This window comes from Lissotriton helveticus, chromosome 6 (assembly GCF_964261635.1).
Source record: "Lissotriton helveticus chromosome 6, aLisHel1.1, whole genome shotgun sequence".
In the NCBI taxonomy this organism is placed as follows: Eukaryota; Metazoa; Chordata; class Amphibia; order Caudata; family Salamandridae; genus Lissotriton; species Lissotriton helveticus.
Window position 1 is genome coordinate 1,105,213,419 of NC_136067.1, and position 27,092 is coordinate 1,105,240,510.

Below are 27,092 nucleotides of genomic sequence, written 5' to 3' on the forward strand. Positions count from 1 at the left end.
GAGGGTATCCAGGTGAGTATAGTATGTACGGTGTAATATTTTTAGTTGCACTAACTGAAGACCTGACTTAATGGCGACCTCTCGTGGGTAGCAAAGTGCTTGCCCCATTCCTAGTCTGTCAACAGCCGCGGTGCGTCCATTGGGGCGTAGGGGCATAGCCCCACTAAAGCCCTGGACGCACCTCGAGCAGCAGCATACACAAAAATGATTAGAATTTCATTTGCGCAGCCCTTCAATCCGGGTTGCGGTTGCGGGACACACCCGATTGAATAGAGAGTGCGCAGGGGGTGGGGCTGGCTTGCTGGCTGGTCTGCTGACGAGTGACAGTCTGCAGACGTCAGCAGGCCAGCAGCAGCAGTACTAGTATGTGCGCATGAGGAATTTCGGGCTGCACCTAGCCCGAGCATGCGCGTTAGAGTAGATGCTCACAGGAATGAAGGGGCCGGGTGCTGCTGTAGCCGGGCCCCGTGGTATGGAAAGGCGCCAGGGCGAGGAGTCAGTGTGCCCCCCTAGCCAATCCTGGCGCTGCACGCAGCGCCAGGATTGGCTGGTCCACCGCGCCGAAGGGCTGGCAATCCATTATTGGATGCCGCGCGTGGGTGGCACACTGGCTGAGGCTCAGGCTCATGGCCAATCACTGTGTGACTTCAGCATGTGAAGCCATGCAGTGATTGGCCATTCTGGAGTCTGGATGCGCGCGCCATGATCTAGTGTGGGGGCGGGGGCTCTCGTCTCAAGTCGTCGCCGCTGGTCGCCACTCGCCACGTGCAGTCGTGCACACAGGGAGCAGCAGCACAGCAGACGTCCGCCGTCCTGCACTTAGAGAGTAGTCAAAATCGTCAATCGAGATAGACTGACACAGAAGTCAAAGAAGAATCGATTCGAATAGTAGGTGCAGGCAGCCGTGTGTGTGTGTGCATATGACATGAGGGAGAGTCAGTCGAGTGAAGGGGGGGGGCGCGGAGGGGCCGCGGTGGGGCCCTGAAGAATATGTGTATCCAGTGGCTGCTAATAGGGACTTTAATCATTTCTCTGCCGAAAGTTGCCAGGGCCGCACATGTGTCAGTGATTTCGGCAAATATGTGTACTGGGCATTGCTAAGCACAACAAGAAAAGAAACCTAAACCTCTTTGCAGATTTTTTAAACGACGAGCAGTGGTGCTGGTCAAGAGGTAGGAAGGCAGCATTAGCACAGATTACAAGGGAATGGCTGTAAGACTTGCTCCGTTGGACCGTGGCAGAATTAGAATAGGTGCCTTGTCAGCTCCTCGGGCAGAGGGAGGAACGGGAATCAGATACACACACTGGGACATCATTCTAGAGAAAACTGAGGCCAAATTTGACAACAGGCACCTCTGAATGGATCACCCATATGAGTTAGCGGTGTGACTCAGAGGTGACACTAATGCAACTCTCACGTAGCACTAGCACCACACACTCGCATGACGCGACCCTTAGAAAACAGGAACAGACCATTTCTGTCTCCAGCCCTCCCCCCTCTGCACCACCCCCACCAGGATTGGTGAACTGACTAGGGGACAACCACACATGTGTGAGCCTTAGATGGCATCCAGTGCAGTCGATTAGTGACTGCATGCGCTCAGTTGGGTTATGGGTTTACTGTCAACAATGGTCATATTTTAGTAAATATACCTGATTCTGAGCGGTGTATTTGGAGCACGTGCAGGTCGGGGCACCTGCTGATCACTGTGCACCTGCCGAGCGCCTCTGAGCCTGCATCTCTGGCTCGCAGCGCTCGCTTGTGAAGGCATGTTCAGGGCTCGTGTCCCCACATGCCTCGTGCTGACACCGAATACTAGGTTCAGGAAATACATTGTGTCCATTCTCTTCTGAAGTCACTTGCCTGCCCCATTGCAGATGCCAGGACATACTGCAAACTTGACTCGGACTCACTGAATCTTGGACCCTCTACCAGACCCAAGCTGTATAAGAAATGGCCGAGTGCATAGGACAGTGCAGAGACTGCAGTGCAGCACAGAGTAGCAGGGGCACAGAGGAGACACTGACACTCGTATGTACACTGAGGAACTGCTAGTGTGTGGGTGTGCGCATGTGTGTGTGTGCGCGTGTGTAGAAGTGCGAGGGCATAGGGTAGTTTAGGGAATGATCTTCAAAATCTGTCGTCTATTCAGTTCATTATACAGTGTGTGATTTTCAAATAAATCAATCTATATGCATTTACTTGGGTCCACTGTATAAACTTCATGAGGTTTGGAAAGAGGTGGAGTTATAATAGTAAATAAGCAATTAATGGAAGTCAGAAGTTGGTCCTTAACATGTGTGTATGTGTGCGCGTGTGTGTGTGTGTGTGGGAGTGTGTGTGTGTATAAATGTAAGTTATAGCGTATTTTTCCCACTCAACTTTATTCATGTAGAATTTTTTGATATGGCTTGTATTGCACATGAATGAGTCAGAATTAGACACATTTAATTAAATGGGAAGCAGGTCAGATACTAGATTCTCTACAAAGTTTGCAAAATAACAGGAAATCATGTCAAATTATGTAGATAGCAAGTTTGAACATGTATTTTAGCCACATGCTTTGGGAAACGATGCTGTAAAATGCACCAGCTACCCTCCTTAGGGAAAAACGGTAATTTGTCAGTACAATTCAGGGTGGGTATTTGCACACCAGGAATCCACCCTCACACCTCGGGCTACTTCCATGCGTGCAGGGAAGAAAGCGGGCTGCTGCCTCCCATTTAGAAACAAACTGTATTTATTTGCCAGAGTTTCGGTGTCGTATGTCATCTACGCTCGGGACACATAACAGAGCGGATCCGCCAAAATAAAAGTTAACACAGCCACTTTTTATGTTTTGTAGTCATGACCAATGCCTTAAGTTTCAAAATCGCCATGTATATAGAGGACGCCGTCCCCGACGGTTACTACGAGGGTGATTCTACCAAGAATTTGGAAACCACACGTACCCATGTGGTGTTTTGGGACGAAATTTTGTCTAAATATATGAGTTGGACCATTATACAATTACTGTTTGGATGGCACTAACGTCCTCTATATACATGGCGATTTGAAACTTAAGGCATCAATTTGTCGTCTCCGTCTACTAATAGATTACCCTGCCGGGTTGGAATTATCACCGGATGTGGGCCTTAAAAGATAAAGATTCAGCCATTGAGCCCTGAAGAGTTATAGTGTCCTTGATTGTATAGACCTATAACGAAACACGTGTCGGCTGGCTGTCAATTTCCATTGGTGTGACCATCTAAATAAAAGGAGTGACACATCAAAACTTAAAGAATCAACGTTGGATTTTTGTCTTCGTGAATTTGATATATTAGTATTTAACTTGTTGATACTTAAATCTGTGTGCGCGGGAATTAGTTGCTTAGTTTGTTAGAATACCCACAGGATCACATTTCTGACTTTTTTCCGTTGAAAGGTGCGAGGTGACACCCAGGAGTTAAACTTTTATTAATTGTACAAACCATACAATAGTTATTTCTGGATCTATTAGTCCAGTGGTTCTTAAACGTTTGACTTTGACTTAATCATGACCGGAATCCAGGGACTCCCACGGAATCTTTATTCAAATTCTAGCCGCCCCCACACATTCATTTCTGAAAGCCAGGGACCCCGGCTTAAGGAATTTCAATGATATTTACCTCAAAGCAATACACAAAAATACAGAAACATTCATCAAACAAATTCACACACGATGTAATAGTTTATAAAAATGTACAAACAAATATAAAAAAATCAAAATTGTAAAAGGGCGTTTGGGGCTTTTCGAATATTAACTGAGGCCATCCATCGTCCATGCTATATTCTATGTGATGTATGTGCCCTGTTCCCTAGAATCAACCTGAGAACGCCAACTTAATTTGTCATCTCCAGTTGCAAATTTTACATTTTGGTTCTTTATTAACATGCAATTTATTAGTGTGAGTACTGTTTAATTTTCTGTGCTGTCGCGGCCCCTGCCCTCCCCAGCTCCCGAGTACCATTGGTGACCCTTGGGGTCCCCGGACCACAGGTTAAGACCCACTGCATTAGCCCATAGAAGAAATGTTTCTTGCATTGTTTATAACTTTGGTCTCTTTAACCCTTTGCGTGCGGGTGTCATTCAATAGCAACACCACCACTACCTCTGTCGGCCATTGATAAACACTAGGGAGGCATATAAAGGCTCCTCTGGTGAAGAGATTCCTTTATTAATTTTTAAAGTCTGGCTACTTGAGAAGAGCTTTCTGGGCAGGCTGAGTATTTTTTTGTCTTTAGTGTGCAGAGGGTGCACTGAAGTCATTACACTAAAGTGAAAGTAAAACATGCCAATGGGACTGCATCAGTGCTCGGGGGGGGCAGATCTCAGACCCCCAACCCCAATCACTGATTGGGGTTGTAGAGCTACAGTTGGAAAGGGGAGAGTGCACTGGTTATTGATGTCACAGAACCATGAAAAGGATTGATCGGCTTCTTGGTTATGTAACAGCTGTCCAGCCTGATTCAAACTGCCCAGAAGTACAATGCCAATGGTTTTGATCAATCCTTCCAACATCTTAATGTAAAACGGTGTATGCAAGATCACTAAAATTATGCTTATCAGTTTCTACTTCTATCAAAGAATCTGAGAAGTTTTTGCTATTATTTCTTTGAAGCGGTGAATCGATCTGCTGCTCGTGTCAACTTTTTGAGGCAAAACTTATTTCACGTAATGCTCTCTCTGAAGCAATTCATGTACAAACTACCTGCAGTGTCCTCGAATTCCTTGACTTCTGTGTAGCAAACCAGGACATCAAAGATGGACACGTAGAGTATTGTGAGATTTTGTTTTTATGAGCGGTCTAATTTTGATGATGGTTCAAGTGTGAAACATGGCTGCCTTCTGTGTGTAACACTGAAATTATATATGCCCTCACCATGTTTTTCTGTGTTCTCACCATAATTTTTTATCGGCCCTCATGGTGTATTGGGCTGTAGTAATACAGGCCATAATTGGAAGTTGGGTGAGAGTCAGTAAAGTGTCTTGGGTGAACAGCGAGAAGACATGGGAAGTGTGAGCTAACCTGAGCTCAAGCAGTTCCAAAGATTTCCAGCAGGCCCTGTGTCTTGCGTTGTGTCAGGAGCAGCAAAACGAACATTTGCATTTCGTTTCTGTCCACAGCTGCCAGTGGATGCATTGTGAGGTTTGAGTGAGTGGTTGGGGCTGCTGTACTTTAATTGAGTTATGTGTAACCCTGGACAAAGCACTACGCTACGTTCGCGTAATTTGCGAAGTTTGCGCAACTTCGCACTATGCGAACTGCACGTAGCACAGTGCAAACATGCGTAGCGTAGCGCAGCGGTCATTTTTTGCTTGCTTGCTCGTGTTCCTCAAAGTCAAGTTTGCGAGCAAGCAAAATGACATCCTCGCAAGAATTTTTCCTTGTTCGCGATCAGCATCATCAAGCTGCTGATCGCGAGCTTGAAAAATAAACCTCCCAGCGAGATTCTGAACGCGGGGAGGTCAGGTTTCTCATTGCGAGTGGTTGCACATGCTTGCGACTATTCGCAATGAGAAACTACCAGTCCGCGTTGAGAAAGCTGCAGCTCGAGTAAAAATCTACTCGAGTGGCAGCAAAGTACAGCTCGCACTGTGCAAGATGCCGTTTTCAATGATTGCACAGTGCCGGATGCTTGTCCGCACTGTGCAATCATTGAAAACGACATCTTACACAGTCCGAACATGCCACTACGCAGTTCGCGTAGTGCTACGTGTAGCTCGCGTAGTGCGAAGTGCACTTCACGTAGCTACGCGTAGCGCTACTTCGCGAACTACACCCACCCCTAGTTATGTGTACCTCATGAAATTGTCAAACTCGCGTAAACGCATCTGACAACGTCAGATCATTGGAAAAACATCCAGTCAAAAAGCAGCAAGAGCATTGGCGAAGACATTGGGTCTTGCCTTTGAAAGGGGTTAGCTGATATTTTATGTTAGTTGATGCTTGTTGCCAGTGCTTGTTCCCAGTGCTGAACGGTGTCAGTAAAAATGGGAAAAAAGGCAAATTGGCCAGCTGCAGCATGATGACGTTTGCATGTATTTTTCTTGAATAAAAATATAAAAAGTGCATGAAAGTGGGGGACGGTGAGGCGCGGGAAAGCAATGGATAGAATTGAGAGATTGTAGATCAAGACGAAGAGCATATTTAGGGGGCAGAGATGTGAAGTAGAAAACAGCGCACAGTGCAGAGAGCAAGAAAACACACGACTTCCAAGGAGTGCTGTAGTCACCTGATATCAGCCATGGAAAGAGACAGTTCACCCTATCAATTGGATGTTAAATAAGCTTTACTTAGGGACAGGATAAACAGATGAAGGTGAAAGGAAGCGATTGACTAGGAAGCAAGCAAATGAGATTGACAAGAAAGCCAACCAGTGATAAGCAGTGGGCTGACCCAAAGCACACGCTAAGTATTGGCACTGTAAACTGTAAGACTTATGACAGCAGTGACATAATACAAAATGATGGGGGGGGGTCCCTGCAGAATGTGTTGAGGTGCCCTTTAGACTACCTTATGTCAAATAAATTCATTGGGCTATTCTTCAGTGGGGGGCCTATGGACGGTTGGATCCCCTGCTCCGCAGGGGCTACAAGGGTCTGCATTACACCCATTAGATAGCAGTAGATGAGACCTAAACATCACCTAAAGGCTTTGCATGGAGTTTTTGTCCAAAGGCTGAATTAAATCCCAATGACAAATTCAAAAGTTTCCCAATCCCTTAATGTTTTAACAGTGACTTCCTAGCTACTTTCCTTGAAAATAAAGTGTAAAGTGGTATCTCCCATGCTGCATTTTCTACACATATATCATTCTTTCTGGTTGGCGAAGAAATTATGTTGCAGCTAGTATATTTTTACTTTTATGTACACTTCCGCTTCGCTAAATGTAGGGTTTCATTTACTAAGAATTAATTCACACCATGTGGTATAAAATTGTGCTCACACCTTCTGTGAATCTGTTCTGATTTAGCGAACTGACTGATATTCAGATTGCTCAGTTTACAAAACATCGAATCATAGAGGGTTTCGGAACGACCTGCCGGATTAATATTAATCAGGTAGGTCGCAATTTGCAACTCATTGCTATTGGCCACAATCATAATGATGGTGGCCTACAAGGGTCAGCACACCACCATGTCAATGGTTGCGTGTAAATAAACTGTTGTTTAGCCCGATATTTTCAAATTAGGCAGTACAGCCTTGATAGGCAATTTATGTGGGAGAAACAAGAATGCTTTGCAGTGCAATTTTAAATCACACAGTAAAGAGAAAGATAATTGTGAATTTTTATTCTTCATGCTTGGAAACAATGATATAAGGCAGCTATGTAAATTTTGGATTTGTCTGGCTTAAACTCGGCTTTTCCCAATATCGAGCCCTAAAGAAAAGAGAAGAAGCATCTTCATTTTCTGAAACAGCTTATATTGATAATGAAATACAAGCTGTGTTGAGTGAATACTATTGTAGATAACTGTAAAATGTATTTTTCATAATGAATTTGCAGAGTGTGAGAAACTTCATAAGGTTCATCTTCTTGGGTCTTCCCCAGCTCAACCTACTCCCACTCTGGTATGCTCTTGGGTGGCATGTCCTTCATTTTCAAAGCACCCTCTGTTTTTGCAGATCTGCTCTGGCATTGGTCCAGAGCTCTACGACAATACTGCTAGTTGTATACAGTCTAATATGCATCCTACTTTAGGGTGCCTGTAGATGTTCACACTGTTGGTACAGTTTCATCGATCTATATAGACTGGGTTGTGAAGTAAATTGTTTTATTGAAGTTCTATATGTCTTACAGTATATTGTTCATGTTGGTTTTATGCTCATTGCCTATAGGCAGTTACTCTGAGGATTGTCAGAGTAACTGTGTGAGAAGCTCAAAAGGATGATCTATGGTTACACACCTAAAGATCTACTTACTTCTGTTATTTGTGGACTACTGGGCATCCAGATTCATAGACCAAGAAAGCCAGACTGGAAAACAAAATCAGCCCTGGGAAATGTTCATGCTAGCATGGCAGTACCACACTGCAGGAGGCCCTGTCTAGAATGGAGGGCCATGGCTGCCCATCCAGTGCTAAAGCAGCCCCTTAGCCTGGAGCCCAGCAGGAAAATGTCAGAACCGCAGAATGGCGAGTCCTACCAGGTAGTGGTAAAATATCTGTGGATTCAGTGGCCTCACAGAAATGGGTAATATAAAACCCAATTAATTGAAAAGCCAAGATGGGTAGCGCTACTCTCTGGGAGCGTGGAGGTGGGGGGTTTAGTTGAGATGGTTAGGTCCAGAGAACTGAGGTGAATAAGCTTCATATAGTTTGAAATGAGTGTATTTAATCTCAGTGAATGGGATGTCTGATAGTTAGAGCTACAGTAATAGTCTTGATGTCAATTTAAATTTAAGCTTGGTGTCAGAAATGTAATGAAGAAACTAAATACATTTCCTCCGAGAAGACATTGTAAAAGGGTGTGTATGTAAAAAACACTATATGCATTAAGAAGCAAAGAGAATGATTAAACAAATACTAATTGTCAATATTTTTTCCCAGCCGAAGACAATTCGGGCCGAGGAACCAGGAAGAAGTAAAGATTATCGATCACCAGACACAGTATCTGCGCCTTATGCCACATCTTGCAACAGCTCTAGCTCTCACTTTCACAAGCAGGTCGGGTGCTTAATAGACTTGTATTTCAAATATTTGACACCAATCTTTCTGTGCATTTCTGTAAACTATAAAATGATTTTTTTCAAAGTAATCTGTACATTTAGTAGTGTCGAACCTCATCTTTTTAGTTTGCTGCTGTTGCCATATTTCAAATCCTGTAACCCCCAGTACCTGTTATAAGTTTATTGATGTTGATAATTGTCATATCTTCATATGGGGTATTTTATTTAACATATGTTTTGTATTGTCTATCTGTTAACTAAAGAATTTAATAAACTATTCTGAAAAAACCCCCGAAAGAAACCAATTGCTATGATGTTCCATGGCGTTGGGAGGCCGAAATCAATTCTCTTTACGTTATTTGTAAGGGGATGCACATCACACTGGCCACAGAGGAAATGACACGGAACTATAGGCGTGTCCCATAAAGTACTTGGTCTTGGAACTTCGTCTTGGTTTCTAGGTTTAGTGCGTACAAATAGGTCTTTTATACTCTTTGCCCTTCTGAAAGAGAACATAGACTTTTTCTAGACTGAGTGATCCTGTGTTCAGGAACTTCCAATGTGTATTAATCAATTTTCTAACTTTATTAGACAAGGGGCTATAGGTAGTGACACATATGAGTTTATTACCTGGTTCCCGTGCTCCGCTCTGAAGTAGCTGGTCGGGGTCGGTGTGCTATGATCTTTTTTCAACCCTCGGAATGATTCTCCTTGAGTATTCTCTATCCCTGCCTGAGTTTCTCTGTTGGTTTTTAAAACAGTTAGAATTGCAGAAAGGTTTAATTATCTGTTTTGGTTTAGGTAAAAATAATTGGATGGCTGCGTAGGATGGTTTCCACCAGATCACTTTTTTTGCATGTACTGTTTTAACAGGGCCAACTATAAAAATATATGTAAGGATTCAGTAATTGCCAGTGCATGATTTCATAGTGATTTCCTTTCCTTTGAGTACATGTTTGAATAGTGGACAGGTGTATCAGAAATCACCTTCCGTTTACTTTCTTGAGTTAAATTATTTAGTTCCCACCCTAATGATTTTTCTGTCAAGCAGACAACTATTGGGATTTCCTCGTTCACTTAAGTTGTTTCGATTTACTTTTCTGCTAGTATTGTATGCTATATATTTTACTGAGGTTTGTCACTTGCACTTTCAATTCATGTCAGAAACCCATGCCAACTGTATTTTAATGATTTAAAAAACACACAAACGAAAAAAAATATATATTTTTTTGTAATACATTTTTATTAAATTCAGTTCTTTATTTCATGTATCATCAAACCTTGTTTCCTCATAGCTAGTGATATCCTTAGTAATCTTAAGTATTTTATTTTCTGTACTTCGTCTTTGTTTGTTCCTTTGCAGATATGCTGGTGAGATTCTTGATGAGGATGTCTATCACAGCCGGGATCTTGTCAACAATCGACCACTGCAAGCTTTGGTTGCCGGGTTAAAGGCATACAGTACTTGGGAGAATCTGGCCTGTTTGCAGGATTGCAGGGAGTGCACTGGAGGGATGGTGAGTACAAGAGACATTTAAAGATCTGGGAACCTAAAAGAAGAATGTGATTGACTCATAATAGGAAATATTGTGTATGATTTGAGGCTGTACATATTAGTTCAAGTGCAAAATAAAAAAGCACTTGGCTGCATCTGTTAAATAAACTGCAGCTGGACAGATGAACACTACAATTCTTAAGTTTGTTTCAAGAGACCATACATTTTGTATCTTATCCAACGAGTTAAATAGCAACGGATGATTAATATTGTGCCAATTAGAAAGTAGCAATCATTGTGCAAACTTTTTCCGTCTAAATGCCATTGTTGACATTGTTGTTGTGCATATCTTGCCTCTTTTTAACATATGTATGCTACTGAAGTCCTCTAATGCAACTTGGAGGTTTTATCTATCAACTGTTTTTATGTCTTGCTCTTTTATAATAATTTGCACTGTATTTTTTGATGTGTACTTTTATGGATATTTTATATCCAAATAAAGTTATTTCTTCTTCTTCTTCTCAATTGTGCAATGTGACGCATAAATCCTAAACAAATGCTGAGCATCAGTATTATGTAGTAGTATTTTGAATGATTGTGCCTCATCCATGTTGACAAGCAATTAAGTATGTAATTTATGGGATTATTCTGAACTTGTTCATGATTGAGGATAACAGGTGTACCCTGAGGATGAATCTTAATGACAACAGAAAGGGAGTATATGGTAAGGTTAATTTATTACTGTTGGTTTCTCAGAGATAAGAATCTGTAAGTATATACCAACCAATTGGATGAACAAACCAACAAAGGCATCAATCAGCTTCCTATTAAAACTCAAGTGGGCGCGGCACTATGGTCGAAGAATTGTTTCTCTTTCCCACAGTGCTGCAAGGAACCATGGTTCCAAGACCAATGTTTCCAAGGCCACAGAGGAGTTTTGAGACTGGATAGGGACGTCGAAGCAACAGAAACTCTTGTCTTCTTGCTAATGCTGTATGAGGCTCGAGTTCCTCTGGATCTTGGCACAGTCTCAAGTCTTGCCAGTAACTACTCCCATCAATTTCTGATGATTATCAAAAATGATAGTAAAATGTTGCACACTGAGACACAGACCAAGAGCTTATTTGGGACTGCAAGGCTGTGAGTGACTTAGGCACTGCAGGAACCAGATGAGGAGGGATGTGATACAGCTGTTGGAACCTCTGTTTCTGGCTCACAGGTAAATAGGGGAAAGAAGGCAGCTGTTCCCTTCTGCTGTAAGCAAATCTGTGAGATAGGCTAATTCTTCACTATCAGTCGGATGGAGTAAAGCACTGGCAGAGGCCTAAACATTTCAAATTAGTGCTGCTATCTGATAAGTTGCTCTTTAACTTTTGAAATAATATTTTTAGGATTATATTAATACGTTTTTGTATCATAGTGATATGTAAGGCCATGTGGCATTATTAAGGATGTTTATTTTAGCTACTTCTGATAGCCACTTGACAGTGTTTTTTCATCAAAATGCACGATTACCCAATGATTGTTAATTAAGATTTTTGGCTCCGAACAAGCGTGCCCTCACATTTTTTTCAATTTTAAAAGATTCCTAAACCAAATTCAGAGAATGTTGCCCAGCTAAAGAATATTGTGAGGTATGAGCATGGGGTACCCACTTTTCATGCCTCCTGTGATCCTGTCTGGGTAAACAGAACAAGGGATACTGTTTCATTCCAATGATGTGGGCTTTGAAAGGACAACTTGCCTTCCTGGTATAGACGTCTGTGCTCTGATATTGATTTGATAGTCGTTGGTTGTGGCCCTGCCTGGTGCCCTTGATTCTTTCCTTGGTGCCTATGCTCCTCTAGAACGTTCCTACGGTAGAGAAAGGCCAAGGACATATTAAGGTACAGAGGGGAAAGGTCTTGGCTAGTGAGCGTCTCTCTCAGTCATCTTCGCTAATGTGGAAGAAACTGGTCAAGTACCACTGTTCTGGTCCTAATTCCTCCAAGTTCAGCCATCAGCATGTTGACCTTTTGGGGTTCGCTTCCTCACACAACTGCATTCTTCAGGCTCCCCTGGTAATACTTGAAGTCCTTGCCTTCTAACTTGAGAGTGTAAATTCTCTGCAATTATATTACAAACATGGATGAATTAATCTAGCAACTGAAAAAACATGTCACATTCCCCTTCTTCGTACACCCAGTAAGAAATGCGATTATTGATAACATGAACCTTTAAATTAATTTTTCAGCCATGCCTTCCAAGTATTCAGGGGTTATAAATTGTTAAAGGCAGACATAGTGAAATGGTTTGTAGGCTTTCTTTGCTTTTTATCTTTTCAGTCAACTATAACGTTTAATAAGCTCTATTTTAGATACAGTATTTTAGTATATATAGATGTTTTATGAAAATTGATACATTTGTGTTGTAGATATATTGTTATATGAAAACATTTGTGTGCAGATAAAATGTTGTCAGACACATTGAATCTGTCCATAAGAAGATACATTTATGAAGATATAAATGATGCCAGACACCTTGAAGCGACTTATTTCCAAACCAAACTAACAACACTTTACTAGCTGTAGGCAATTAGTTACCTCAACTATAGTTCTCCAATGTTGATATCTTTAATATGTTCTAATGTTTAAATCACATCCGTCAATGAGCTTGGGGGTCCCCAAGTTATTTACTAAGACTGTAAATAAATATCTCTGAACAAATTTGAGCAGTTTTTATTTAGTAGCACATTCACCAATTAGGCCAGAAGTCAGATAGAGGCATTGAGGACAATTTAGTTTAGTGAGTGAATGATAAGACTTTGAGTGTTGGTGGAAATGCCTGTCACCTGTTACCTGTCGATTTTCATTGTTTTTTCAGAAGAATTAGAATGTTGGGTGGGTTAGATCATTAAATAGCTTGCATGCTCAAATAGGTTTCGAATGCACCTAGTTAAAATTCAGTCTGTTGTTTCTTTTGCCATTGTTTCTTGTTTTGCAATGTATATCAACTTCATCTCAATTTTCTTTATTCAAGTGTTTACATTGAATGTAAAATCCAGTACATGATACTCTAAACACAAAATAAAAAATTGGATTGCCTACAATGTGGATACAAAAAGGCAAATATGTCCAAAACATATATATACACTTCATCCACAACATGGACATGATTGTGAACGTAGTTTGCCTCACACTCAGCTTTACGTTTATCTGACTGGCATTTTTTTTTATAGTGTTACGAAATTTCTTGTGAAGTCAATTGTGTTTTTTACTTTTTTTGCAGGGCTATATGATGGAAAATCGGATCCCAGGCTTGAAGTGCGATTCAGATGTGTTTGTGACGTTTGAAGGGGATAATGTTGTAATGTTGCAGGTATATGTACAATTTACACTCTTTAAATATAACAATGTGCTCTGAAGTTGATGAAATGAGGATATTTTCTAAGATTTTCTTCGTGCGAAGAAAACTTGATGTAGATTATTTTTAATTTAAATTGTAAAATAATTGAGATATGCTGAAATTATTTGTAACAACATATTTTGAAGACAATGTTTCTTACAAATTTTAGGTTAGGATTGAGATAACTTTTTCAGCTTTACATTCTCTGCAAAATCACTAAAAAGAAGTCTCTTTGTACTCTGCTCCTAAAGCAATCTTTCTATATTTATATAGCAACTAATCGAGAAAAAAAAACGAATTATTAATTTGCTTTATATAAGCTGGTCATTTTGTCTTTGCAAACACTGGGTTTCATTTGAAAACTGAATATGTAGCAAAAAGTGAAAACTTTAGGTTTTTGTTTTCACTATGCAATTATTCACTGTAGTCTACAAGTCATTCAGGTCTTGCATTGTTCTCTGTAATCCCCAATTTTATTGTTTTTTCTTCTATTATGTGGCTCAGCATAAAAAAAGATCACATCAGTTTAAATTCGTTACGCACAAAACTTTTAAATTGATCAGTACCATAATCTAAATGGAGCTTGTGGCACATGATATGAACTACAGGTTAGAGGCTGTAACCTCCGTCATGAAAAATGCAGACCATTCCATTGGCCACATTTGTTAAAAGGGTTGTAACAGCACTGAAGTAAATTGCAGTGACCCAAATAAATGATCATCTTTTGGCAATGACAGTATCAAATATTTTGTAATTACTAAATTAACGGTAATGCGTATGAGCGGCTAGGAAAACAATTCGGGGGTTTCCGTTTCTCCAGGAAAATCAGTTTTATTGCTCATTCTCTAAGGTCCAGATTACTAGGAGTGATGCAAAACTAAGTGCTAAAAGTGGACTGCAGCACTTATTATGCCACCCATTAAAGTAGAACTGCAAACATGTTGACAAGCCTGGTATTGTAGCCTGTTGTGCAGTTTAACCTGCCATTTCGACCTGCCACCGATTTTGGTGTGATATATATTGCCCCCAGACAGTGTACAACGGACCTGGGCGTGGGGAGGTGTGGACCTCCCTGACAGGAAGGCTGGAGAAGAGCTGTGCCCCTGCCCTGCCCTGATTGTATTTCAAAGGGTAGCCTGGGGGCTGTACTCAGCCTCCTTTGACTTCAGAAGAAGCCCACCCTTTTATTTGCAGATGCAGCTCACACCTGGGCCTGCCTGCTCTTTTTTTCAATAGTCAGGCTGGAGCCAACCCAGGGGAAAGAGAGGAACTGACTAGAACCAGTTTTAGAGTTAGACAAAATTGTGACCCCGACTAGTGCTTAATTTGGTGTATAAATGGGGGGTTTTACCCAAACATAGTCACTGGGACCTGGGTTATATGAGTACTAAGAGGAAGGGGTCCCAGCCTAAGTGTGATGTAATGTGAACAATTCAAAAAATTATTTACACAACCAATAAATGCATCCACCTTGTTTTATTCACAATGGGACTAGGTATACTGAATATACTAGACAACTGATCAATAATTTTAAACGGTTGAACAGTGCCCCAGGGAGGGAAGGGCAGGTGATCGGGTGAGGATATTGTGATGGAAGGGAATTAGTGACAGTAAAATCAGCCTGTTAACAAAACAGTATTGGCAAGTTATATACAAAACAAAGGACCATTGGTTCCAAGCTTAAATCAAAAGATATCATACTTCACATAATACAATAAATGTAAAGATAGTGGCGTGAAGTTGAAGACCAAACAAGTTATTGTTGACATTTCAACCCTCAAATGTTCGCAGGGATTAGTCGTGCCCTTGCTGTGGGGTCTTCATCAGGACAGACATATAAAATAGAGAAGAGTTATAATTATTGGTAGTGGGATATACCTCATATTATGTAATCAAGACCAATACAAGCACACATAGCTAAACCAGAGAGTGTAGCGTTACGGTAATTTTGAATCCTAGGCAAGCGTAACCATTTGGTACTACCTGCATGGGGAGATTCTTAGATAGGTAGGGACAGTTATTTTTAGGAGTAGATCAAAACTGTCATCGTACATTTAATAATTAAGAGTATATCCGATTGGTCAAATCGAGCGATTGGAGCTGAGAGCTGGCCCGGGGAGCGGTAACTTTGGCATTATCTAAAACAAGATGCTTAAACCACCAATTAATAGGGAAAGCGTCATTGTCAATAGTCGCGGTTTACCTTGGTTGGTAAATAAATTGGCACAAGGTCACAGACTGTGGATATCGCAGGGGATCACTCCGCGTGCTTAATTTGAGCTGGTGGTTTCCGGTGCTCAACACCGGCACCTGATCATCATCGCTGGTGCTTTTCATGAGCACTTGTTAAGGACACATTTATTTCTGGTAGAGAGGGGATGATTAAGTGATATGACCCAAGACTCGAGCTGGTTCCCTAGCTCCAAAGTCGGCCATTACACCACATCCTCTCCCTACTTTCATGGTTAGTAGTTGGTTCTGTTTTAGGTGCCCCCTAACGGGAGAAATGAGTTGTTGCAACCTGCGTCCTAATGTGAACCTCGACACTTATTTTATTACAAATTAACCACTGACCCCCACCCATAAGATGGCACTGGGCATAGAAGTAGTATCCCCAGAACCTGAAATCAGAATATTCCTATACCTGTGAAGACTCAAGAATAAGCACTGCCCTGCTATCTGAAGCCTGAAGGTTAACTAGGCATGCTTGCCTGGAACCCAGGACTCCAGAGGTGCCTCCAAGGGTCAGTTAGCCGACCTGTTTGAGCTGTAGGGATACAACAAGCTTCCAGAGGCCTTTACTGCTTTCCTGCTGACAAGACCAACTGGAACCGACTTGGTTCCCGCTACTGCTCTCTGTGGGAATGAGTCCTGACCCCCAAGTCTTGTACTCAAGGTCAGGGATCTGTGGCTGGAGTCAGAGTGTGCCACCCCCTACTTAACTGAAGGTCTCACTGGATCCAGCACAGCATGACGCAGACCCCACAGATGTGAGCTGTTGCACTTCTCATCGAAGGCTTCACTGGATCTGGCACAGTATAATGCAGAGCCATGTAGCTCCCAAATGAATGGCTCAGGGATCCAACAGAGCACAACGCAGAGATGTGCCTTGCCGCTCCTCGCCGAAGGCTTCACTGGATGTGATGCAACACCCCGTAAAGCAGTGCAGCCCTGATGGAAATCTTCCCTGTGTCAGAGTGACGCAGGGCAATACAGAGCCCTGCTGAGTTGCGCCTCACAGTCCTTGCATCAAAGTCATAAGTTAAAACTTCCAGTGGGACAAACCTGGTCCTGTATCTGCCCTACGCTCCATTGTGGTTGGCCTGAGCTTGTGACTTTGTTTCCGTTGGGCATGACTATATTCCCTCAGTTGGCACTACCTTGATACTTACATTTTAAAAATTCATAACTGTGATTTTACTGATTAGATTCTTGTTGTTTTAGTTCCATTTTATTTACTAAAATATTCTCTATTTTTCTAAATTACTTTGGAGTTTTCTTGTGTCGTCTTTTCACTTTATTACTGTTTGTGTGATGCATGAATATTTTTCACATTGTCCCTAAGTTAAGCCTGACTGCTTTTGTTCCAATCTACCGGAAGGTTAATTAAACCCAGGTTTATTTAATGACTTTGGTGGTTCACTCTGACAAGGATTGTGATTATTCTTTGAAGTGGGTTGGCATCCCCTTCAACAAATAATCACATTTCCTATACCCATGAAGAGATATTCTTCCAAGATTTAAGCTTGGGATGTATGCAGACAAAGTAGGCCAGAGAGACCCCAACAATCTAATAAGTGAGTTGGCTAAACAATTCAATATCTGGTTATATTGTGGATTTGATGCTTGGAGTAAACATTATATTCATTTAATTTTTTGCAGTACCAAAATTCTTGAATATTGTTACAGAATAGAAGCATCCTACAGGTGCCCCAGGACTATGAAATTAGGTCTGCAAAGAAGAACCCCGGCCCCTCCCCCGGTATACTGGCATACTTACCATACTTTCAGTTGAAAGAACAAATATTATGGATGGCGCGCGATAGTCAACCACTGTCATTTCAGGGGCGCACCATTGCTTTATACCAGGATCTGGCTACGAATACACTGCAGAAACAATGAGACTTCAGGTCACGACACACCTGCGGAACCAAGGCATCACATATTCATTGGGGCACCCCTTTAGACTTATCTTCAGATGGGAAGGCATGCTGCATCAGATTAGGTCACTACAGGAAGCATGTTGAATCCTAGGTATCAAGAATCCCCAACAGGAAGACTCCGAGAGTGGGGATAAAACGTCACAAAGAGAGCGGTGGAGACATGTTCAGGGAGGCAGACTTTTGGATAAAGCGTTAAAACCAGATCCGGAGATGATCGCACAAGAGAGACAGGCTTTTATGGAATCATTATCCAATGAGTTCTGCTCCAAAGATGGCATTGGAACTGCTTCAGGGGTCAGATAAGTGCATATAGCTATGTGGGGCGGGCGGCGGGCGGTGTTCAGGGGAGCGGGGGGGAGATTGTTGGCCACAGTATGCACCCTACAAACTGGTTTACCAAGGGTACACAGACTAGTCCTACGGGTCCTGGGCTATTTTGGGACATGTTCACTTTTGTTCTAGTTGGGGTTAGGGAAGGAGGGGGAACCGGTATTCAGAGGTTGTGAGGCTCAAGGTATTCACAAATGTTAACAAGGAACATGAGGAAGCAGAGGGTGATGAGCGGAGAAAAGGGGCAAGAATTTGGGCCCTGATGAGCACTGGGGGAAGTCACTTGTAATGTCACGGGATGTAGTGAAAGTCCTTACACTAAATGTAAAGGGGCTTAACAACCCCATCAAAAGACAAGCGATTATCTCCTATTCAGAAAACTCAGAGGTGGATGTGTGTCTCCTGCAGGAGATGCACCTACTGCCCAAAGATTGGCATCGGCTGCACTGGAGGGCGTTCCTCCAGCCGTTCTTCTCCTCAGGAGCAGAAAAGAAACCAGGAATTGCCATTCTGATCGCCAAACACTGTAAAGGGGAGGTGAAAGACAAAGTGGCAGAAATAAAAGGGAGACTACTTGCATACACAATTCAGTTTGGGGACCAAACCATGGTGCTGGGATCAATATATGCCCCAATACAGGGCAGGAAGGTTTCCTGAGAGAGGTAATTGTGGAGGTCCTGGTTACGCAAACATGCATGATGTTGGTTGGAGGGGACTTGAATCTGGTTCTATATAAGGCTAAAGATAGGTATAATACTAGCTTTAATCAAAAGGGGGAGATATCAAACGGGGGGAAGAAACGGCTACATGAAATAGGTTCGGTAGACTTATGGAGGGAGGCTCATCCCCATACATCGCAATATTCATTCTTCTCGCATGCCCTTAGGTCCTACGCTCGACTTGACTATTTTTTAGGAATAACAGAAATTAGCAAAGTGGTGAATGACGTTGACATAGAGCCCGCGGCTCTCTCAGACCATGAGGCAGTGACTATTAAGCTACAGTTACCACCACAACAGAAGAGGGCAGGATGTTGGAGACTCAAAGAATATATGCTCCATAAAAAGGTGGTGACACAATAACTCACCAAATGCATCAAAGACTATTTAGACATTAACGACTCCCCTGGGGTATCCATCACTAAACTTTTGGAAGCTATGAAGGTGGTAGTAAGAGGGGAACTAATAGACATAACTGCTGCGGCGAACAAGAACACAAAGAACTATGCACGCAGTTAGCTATGCCGGTTTGAGAGTTGGAACGAGTGCATAGCCTGACTGGGGCGCCCAGAGTATGGAGACAGCTAAAAGCAGCAAGGGCACAGGTAACGGGGATAGACCTAGATAGGGCAGAGTATGCAGCGATTATACTAAAACACTCCTATTACATTGGGGGGATAGGACGGGGCATTTACTAGTATGTAAACTCCGGCCCCAACGGCAATACACAAAAGTACATTCGCTTAAGAAATGGGGAGGGGAGGAAGTCGCTAGTGACCAGGAGATAGCACAGACCTTTCGGGAGTTCTGTGAGACTCTATATGCAAGGGACACCCCAACCGGACGCGAAATGACATCTTACTTACAGAGTGTGGTTTTTTTTTTTTTTTTTTTTTTTTAAATGTCCATGATCACCCCGGACTAGGCAAAAACCTTGGACGACCGAATACGGATTGAGGAGGTGGTCACTGCAATTTCGCGGCTTAAACTTCTCAGATCGCCAGGTCCAGATGGGTTCTCAGCACTCTTCTATAATATTGTCACAGAAAATGAGACCTAATTGTATATTGAGACCTCAGTACTTGTATATTGCCTCTTATTTATGTGAATTGCTTGGAACATTGACTATATAATTGCATGTCGGCTAGTGGTGAGGACAAGAAAAAGAACAAAACTTCAAATGTATTGGAACTGTAATTCTATCTACCATACCTTTCACGTTCTGTCCCTTGTAGTTTATACTTTTAGATGTCTTGCTGTTGGCAGGGTAAACCTAAAATGTGCTTGAATAGGATAGTTGAGAAATTTAAATGGCGTTTCAGATATTGTTGAATAAACTGACAGGCTTCACTTCAATTTGAAGTTTAAGGTCGTTTTTCACAGTTGGAGGTGCAACCAGTAGAATACAATAAATGTGCTCAGTGTAATCCTTTAGTCAAAATCCATGGTAAGTGTGATTTTACCTTTCCTGGATTTCAAGCGATAATCTATAATGTATGACGTACTAGTTAATGACCTGGTCACTGTGTTGAAAACTACTCAGGGGAAATATGGTTCAAATAGTTTGGATCAATGAGATCTCCTCAGATGATGAAAAAAAAGATTTCAGAGGAAATCATAAAATGGAGGAAAGTCATTGGCAGGAAATACCAGTTGTTACTAATATGATAGCTTAATGTTCATCCTAACACTAGAAGTATTTTATTACTTCCACAGTACATGAGATTTCAATTAATCAATACATAAAAATGTGGGTCAGATTTTCCTGGATAATGGTTGTGAAATCCCTTATGCATTCTAGTATTTTTGAAGCATGTAAGGCATCTCCTTGTTACCTTCTGCTTTGGCTGTATTTTAGCTTTGGATTGTGGACATAAAATGTCCTAGTTGATATGAACAAAAGTTTTCACTTTTACTAAGGACGCAGAGGCGAGGTTTATGCCTACATTTTTCACTGTATCGTAAATAGCAGCCCAAAGTAAACAGCTACACTTTCCAAGAACCACTAGTAAACACTAGTACTACAAACACTCAATCAAGGTCCATAATCCTTGTCTGTAATTCAGATTCTCTAGCCTTTCGCTGTCTTTCTTCCTGTAAACTCAGCTGCCATCCTCCAAGACCCAATACTTTTAATTAATAACTAGCGTTTTTTCATCATATACAACACTTCATGGGTGGATCTCCAGATAAAGGGTATGAGATCCCTCAAATATCTACCTTGTGATGAACCTCCAAGCACTCGAATTCTGGAGTGTCAATCCACTGTGGTGCTCTGGCAACCTGGAAGATATTCTACTGTCACTGCTTCCTTGTTCCCTGAAGTCCTTGGCTACCACTGTGAGCATTCTCAACCGGGCGTTGTCCATTTTCAGCAGCACACAGCATTTCACCTTGTCGTTTGTTCGTTTGTCCAACATTTCACCTCAAAGCTCTAGGCAGTGAATGTGAAGTGCCAATTTGTCTTCTGTCCAGCTTCCCCTAGTAGATAAATCTCTACATCTGGCTTCTCCAGCCTGATCTGCTGGCATCTGACTTTATCACCAGATTTGGGGTTGATCTGATTATAGCAATGCCATTCTAGGTTTCCATGTGCTGGAGCCACTATTGCAACTCCTTCATAGCCTTGTTTGTCAGGGTTACTTACTCTGAATATGTGCATCTCCTTCTGAGATGCAATTCCTTAATGTGCTGCATGACCTGATAGAGAAGATCACATGGACGGAAGATGTCAATAGCCACACTAGTTAAGCGATTTGTCGAAGCCAGAACATCAACATATGGAGTGTTTCTCTCCGCTCCCTCTTCATTTTTGCACTCTTTGATTGTGTTAGTTGCACGGTCACCGGAACGCAGGGGCGGTTCCTCCACTAAGGCGGATGAGCATTGCCCCACTGCTTGTAGAGCAGATTTTTTTATATGAAACTATAATAACCTCATTATTTTCATTTTATTATTCTTTGCCATGGGGCTGGGTTATGGCGGGCGTGGCTGGGGTCACAGGGGGAGGAGTGGTTTGCACCCTCAAGTGTGCAGGACTGCTTGTCTGACCATCTTGGGCCAGCCAAATAGTCATGCGCACTTTCCATCTTTCCCACCAGGCTGTAATGCACAGCCTGGTGAGAAACATGCACAGGCTCCCTACCCCTGACTGAGCGCCGAACTACAGCACTCATGCGGATTACAATGCTGCATTGCAGTGTTGTGATTGGCTATGGGGAGCCTGGGTGGTTCCTGGTTCGGACCTCCCAAGAAAAGAGGCAACATGACGGAGAGACGGCTTTCGTTTTAAAGGTAGGTGTTTATTTATTTATTTATTTTTTCAAACCCCTAAATGCCAACCGCCCACCCAATGCCGTCCCCCCATTGGCTGCCACCTGCCACTGCCAGAACGGCTTCTAGGATCAAGCAAGAATCAACTTCTTAGTGTTCAATGAACTCTAGACTCTATAACTGGTTTACTGCCATGTCAAAATATTGTCTAAGAAGAAGTGAGCATTCATCCATGACCAGGAATTTCATGTAGGTAGACATTCAGTCGAGCTCCCCTCGACCAAGAATATATGACCAGTCTGAAAAACTTTGTGAAGCACCAGGAGGCAGATGACAGACCGAGGAATAAGGTCTTGAATTCATACACCTGATTCTTCCATCGGAACTTCAGGAACCTGAGGTTAGGGTGAAAGATTGACACCGTCAGGTTAGCATCAGGCCAGACGGACCATCCAGGCACCCAACTGGAGCATATCCCTGAGTAGATGATTACCCTTCATCTTGAAGTGGTGGTGAAAACCAACCACTCGTTAAACTCCCTTATGTAGATGACAGGATGGTGCCCGTTGTATTTCTTCTGTACCTGAAGCCCGAGGGTAGGCCAGCATGGAAGCAATGTCTCCTTTCTCTTATAAGGCTACCACTTAATGGTCAATTAAGGCCAAACCTCTGTCTGACAATGAAATCTGCCTCGACCTCTGCCATTGCCACAGCAAGCCATAAAACTTTATCTGAAAGCCTGCAACGTTTGAAGGAACAAGGCATCACTTGTCAGTTCCCGCCAACAGTGTGCAAATGAAGCAAACCTTCACCCTATTTCTATGAACTAAAAATGGATCGGACTAACTGGTGTGTGTATTTGAAGGATTGAAGCTCTCTACTGCCATGATTCCTGCTGGCTTCCCTGGAGGGGAATAATCTGCCAAATTGATTCTGGTTCTGCCACTGGCCTCTGTGGGATGCCTGTACACTAAAAGTACCTTGGTTGGAGAAATTGCCTGAAGAGCGCCATCTTCTGGCTACACCGAAGACCTTTTGGCTGAATATTTTCTTTAGTGAGGCTTGCACCCTATTGAGGGAGGGGAAGGTGGAAACATATTTGCCCAGCTCTTTAAAGACAGGGTGCACAGAGATGCCCTCTTAGGCAATCATGTCAGCATCCCAGGTTTTGGGTCCCACTTTTATAAGAAGTGATCTGTGGCTCTCATAGAGATAATGCAATTTGCATTCCATAGGAAGATTACCGTCCTCTTGGCCCATCCAGTAAGGATCTCCAGCAAGATCAGGGTCCCTGAGTCTTTGGTCTCTTTGTCCATATCCAGTATCTTGCCATATCAAGCAACTTCGTTGGCAGTCGTGCTACGTGCAACAGTTTGTCCGGCAACCCTGCCAAAACCGGTCTGTACCCTTTTTGGGGTACTTTACAAATGTTATTAGGAATGTGGCAATGCAGTCGTCAGTTTTGGGTGTGGATGCCACTTTTCCTTCTAAAGTGGGTCAAAGGCATTCAGCCCTGAGGATCCCCCGAACGTCCTTGTTTACGAGTTTCCTCAGACGGACAGCCACGTATTGTGTTACCTAGTTGGCTGGAGCCCATTCAGAGGGTCTAGGTTGGAAGATATCTTCCAAGCCCAAAATAAATAGGACCTTGAAATAATCCTCCCGTTCATTTGGTTTAACCTCATGGCTGCTAGGGAGATTATCCTGCTGTGCTGGGCCCTAATGTAAATGGGTGTGGTCATGACGAGCTCAGCTCGTCATGAGCACACGAGCACCGTGCCTCATGACGAGCTGAGCTCGTCATGAGCACGGAAGTGGATAAGACCTTAAGGTTTCTGGGACGATTGCTAGACTGCCGGCTTCTGAACCATCATCAAAGTCTCTCTAAATCTGATCTCTTCAGGGTCATTGTGATGGCTGGGGCATGGAATGGAGTGAGTCCAGAATTTTTGGTTGGGAGTGAGCTCTTCGCACCTGAGCTACCCCCTGGTGTGCCCTAGGACCATGCCAAGAAAGCCTACTTCAGCCTGCTATGGGGCCCTCCCTTTGGCCTTGAAGTGACTTGAGCACTCGTGCCTCAAGGGCTTACTGACTCCAGGAGGTAGCTTCAAATCTTCCCTCCTAGGGAGGGGTTCAGGTAGGGCCCCGCCCAAGTGAGGAATTTCCTCCTGAAAGGCTTCAAGGCACTGGATGCTACCTTATTAATTGAGGCATTTACTACCTCTGATAACGCATTCCTCCAAGGGATGAACTTTTCCTTCTCATCAAAGGCGACCTGATCCCTTCTCTGCATGGCCCTCAAATGTTGATCCCCTGAAAATCTGACTGCTAGAGAAGAAGGGAATCCAGAGGGACACTACAACCTGGTTGTCTCTGGGCAATTTAAAATGTATTTGGGTAGTTATTTATATGCCCCATGCCATGGGGCTTTCAGCCTGTGCTATGCCACTAAAAGTAGGGTCCGGAGGGAAGGAGAATCTTTCTCTGCTGAGACTGGTAACACTCCCAGTACAGTGGTTAGCATAAGCCATCCGGATGCCTTCGCTAGTCCGCGCCTTGTCTGTACAGACACATTCTAGAGCAAGAACTCCACAACCAAGAAAAATACCTGCCCGCTAAACAGGCCTTGATTCTCTTCGTGAAAGTCCAGTGTTTTGCGCTCCCATTACAAACGCCATCCAACACCGGTCTCTATGATCGGCGATAAAGGAGTACCTCAGCTCCCCCGGTAGTCGACGGACCACACCACACCACTGGACTTCTCTAGCACCCTGATAAATAAACTCAAGCACCTGTAGAGAAGAACTTATGTGCAGCACGGTGTCAGCAATCAGTATAATAAATTACCACGAATTGTCAAAGAAAGCATGAAAAAACACACAGAAACCAAGAGAGCCCGTCAAGGAGGAGGACACATATTTTCCATGAGCAGCAAAAAAAGAGGTGGAAGTTCTGGGATAGTGATTTATTTAGCAATCCGAATAGTGTGTAATATTTGAGGACCTGATTAAGGAAAAAATGAAGGCGTGTATACATCTTTGATTTCTGTCTACATTTATATCAAATTCATTATTTTGATCAATATTCCCAAAGAGTAAACCTTTGAAATCTATGCAAGGCTTAGATTTCCAGGTGCATTCCAACTCCCCAACACTTTACTCATGGGGTTGCCTGCATTGCAGGTAATATGCAGTAAGAAATATTGCAAAAATGTTCACTTGCAAATTGTTTACTTTTTTCTCTATTTTTGTCCACATGGGCAGCATAGAGTTCCAGATAGAGGAAAGCCTTCCCCAAAATCCTCTTAAAATATCGGTATACTTGAGGCACTTCCTCGTGTACCTGCGACTTCCTTTTTCTGGAAAGAAGGAAGGTTGTTTCAGTTTTAGGTCATAATTGCTCTTACCGGTAATGCAGTGCCCCTGGATGTAGGGGCTTTTGCCTCAGTTAACTTGTTTAAAATAGACCTAAAAACAATCTCCTCCAAGCATTTGGAATCTGGTCTCACGTCAAGCAAAAAGAGAATTTTACTTATTTTCCCCAGACACTTTTGATAGTTTGTCTTCACATTGTAAAACACTTGAATCTGCAAATTGCCAAAATAGAATGTACTGTTACTCTCTCCTCCTCACCGTCCTCAAGAGACCCACAGGTTTGCATGGAAAACATGTCTTCTGTTACCTGCGTACTGTATTCTGGAACCCTACACATTACTGAACTGAATTATAAAGCTTTCAATGATACACATAGATGTCTACAGATGACTTGAAACTTTACTCGAACAGCAAGAAGAGGTAGACATGTATTTGATGGTGTTGTGCCTGAACATGAAAGGGTGAGAACAAAGAAGGCTCGAGTCCTAAAACCTCCTGGACTGGACCACTGTAAATACAAGAGAAAAGAGTGTGCCCAGAAGGACTAGTTTGCACACTTTAAAGAGAATACCCTAGACCATCAATTCAAGGGTTCTTATTGCTTTATTTAGCTTTTTTCAAATGATTTAGATTCAGCGAAGCAAATAAATATTTTCTCATGTCTTAGACAAGAAACTTTCCATTTATAGAACACCACATTGACAAAAGCACATTTATACACAATAGTATATTCCACTTAAAAACAAAAGAATTCGAAGACAAAAATGACAAGTGAAACAAACTTAGACAATCGTGTGAAATATCATTAACATTGAAAGTACAACACCAGTCCTAGTTTTTACAGAAGGCAACAAGCGGACGTTAGATTCTTAACTAGACGTTGTTAATTGTCCTGCCTAGGCCAAGAGACCGGGGGTTAAGTCTTCAAAACAATATTGCCTACACCAGAGGAAAAAATGATTGCTACATTCCTTAAGGCACGATATATACACAATCCCCCGAGCTCACAAGAGCCAACGCTTTTCGAATCTACATAATTCACGGATTCTCCTCAGGACTTGGACAAGGTTGATATCTATAACAAACAACAAAACCATAAGTGAATATTTTATAAATCCTAAACTGTGACCCAAAGAATATTTACAACAGATACTGCATTTAATTGAGAACCTTGAAAGCGGCGCGATGTGCGTCAGCCCTGTGTGTAGAGGAATAGTTGAAACCTCTTCTAAGTGCCTGACAGTTCAATTTGCCATGAAATGTGACAAAAAATCTAGGGAGCAAGGTAATGACCAAAACATTATGTTGCGCGCACATATGGCTGTATTTATACAATGCGCTGGTGTTCACAAGCTATAGGGATAGTAAAGAGCGACCTTTACCTTTAGTTAGAAATCCCAGTTGACACAGAGACTTTACAAAGTTGTACTGACAGCTTGACTGTAGTCAGTAATTGGCGCCTTACTGTTGGAAAACAATGTTCCATTAGTGAAGTGTTTTTATGTCTAAAGCCTCTCAAAATCGACATAAGTGCTCTAAATCTGTTTTACCTGCCAGGGGAATCAATTTCACTCCACGAGATGGCTCAGGTGACGCCCATACCGATTCCACACTTCTTTAAACTTAGTCTAAAGTGGAAATGGTAAAAGTTACTAAAACGCTT

The 27,092-nt window shown here is 42.5% G+C and overlaps 1 protein-coding gene across 1 annotated transcript in view; it reads left to right on the plus strand.

The window, feature by feature from the left end:
- Window positions 1–27,092, plus strand: part of ACOXL (acyl-CoA oxidase like) — a 969,051-nt gene that overhangs the window by 608,506 nt on the left and 333,453 nt on the right. Inside the window, exons 11-13 of the mRNA XM_078648763.1 lie at window positions 8,573–8,689; window positions 10,055–10,208; window positions 13,454–13,543. Of these exons, the coding sequence (XP_078504889.1) occupies window positions 8,573–8,689; window positions 10,055–10,208; window positions 13,454–13,543 (361 nt within the window). The remainder of the gene's footprint in view (window positions 1–8,572; window positions 8,690–10,054; window positions 10,209–13,453; window positions 13,544–27,092) is intronic.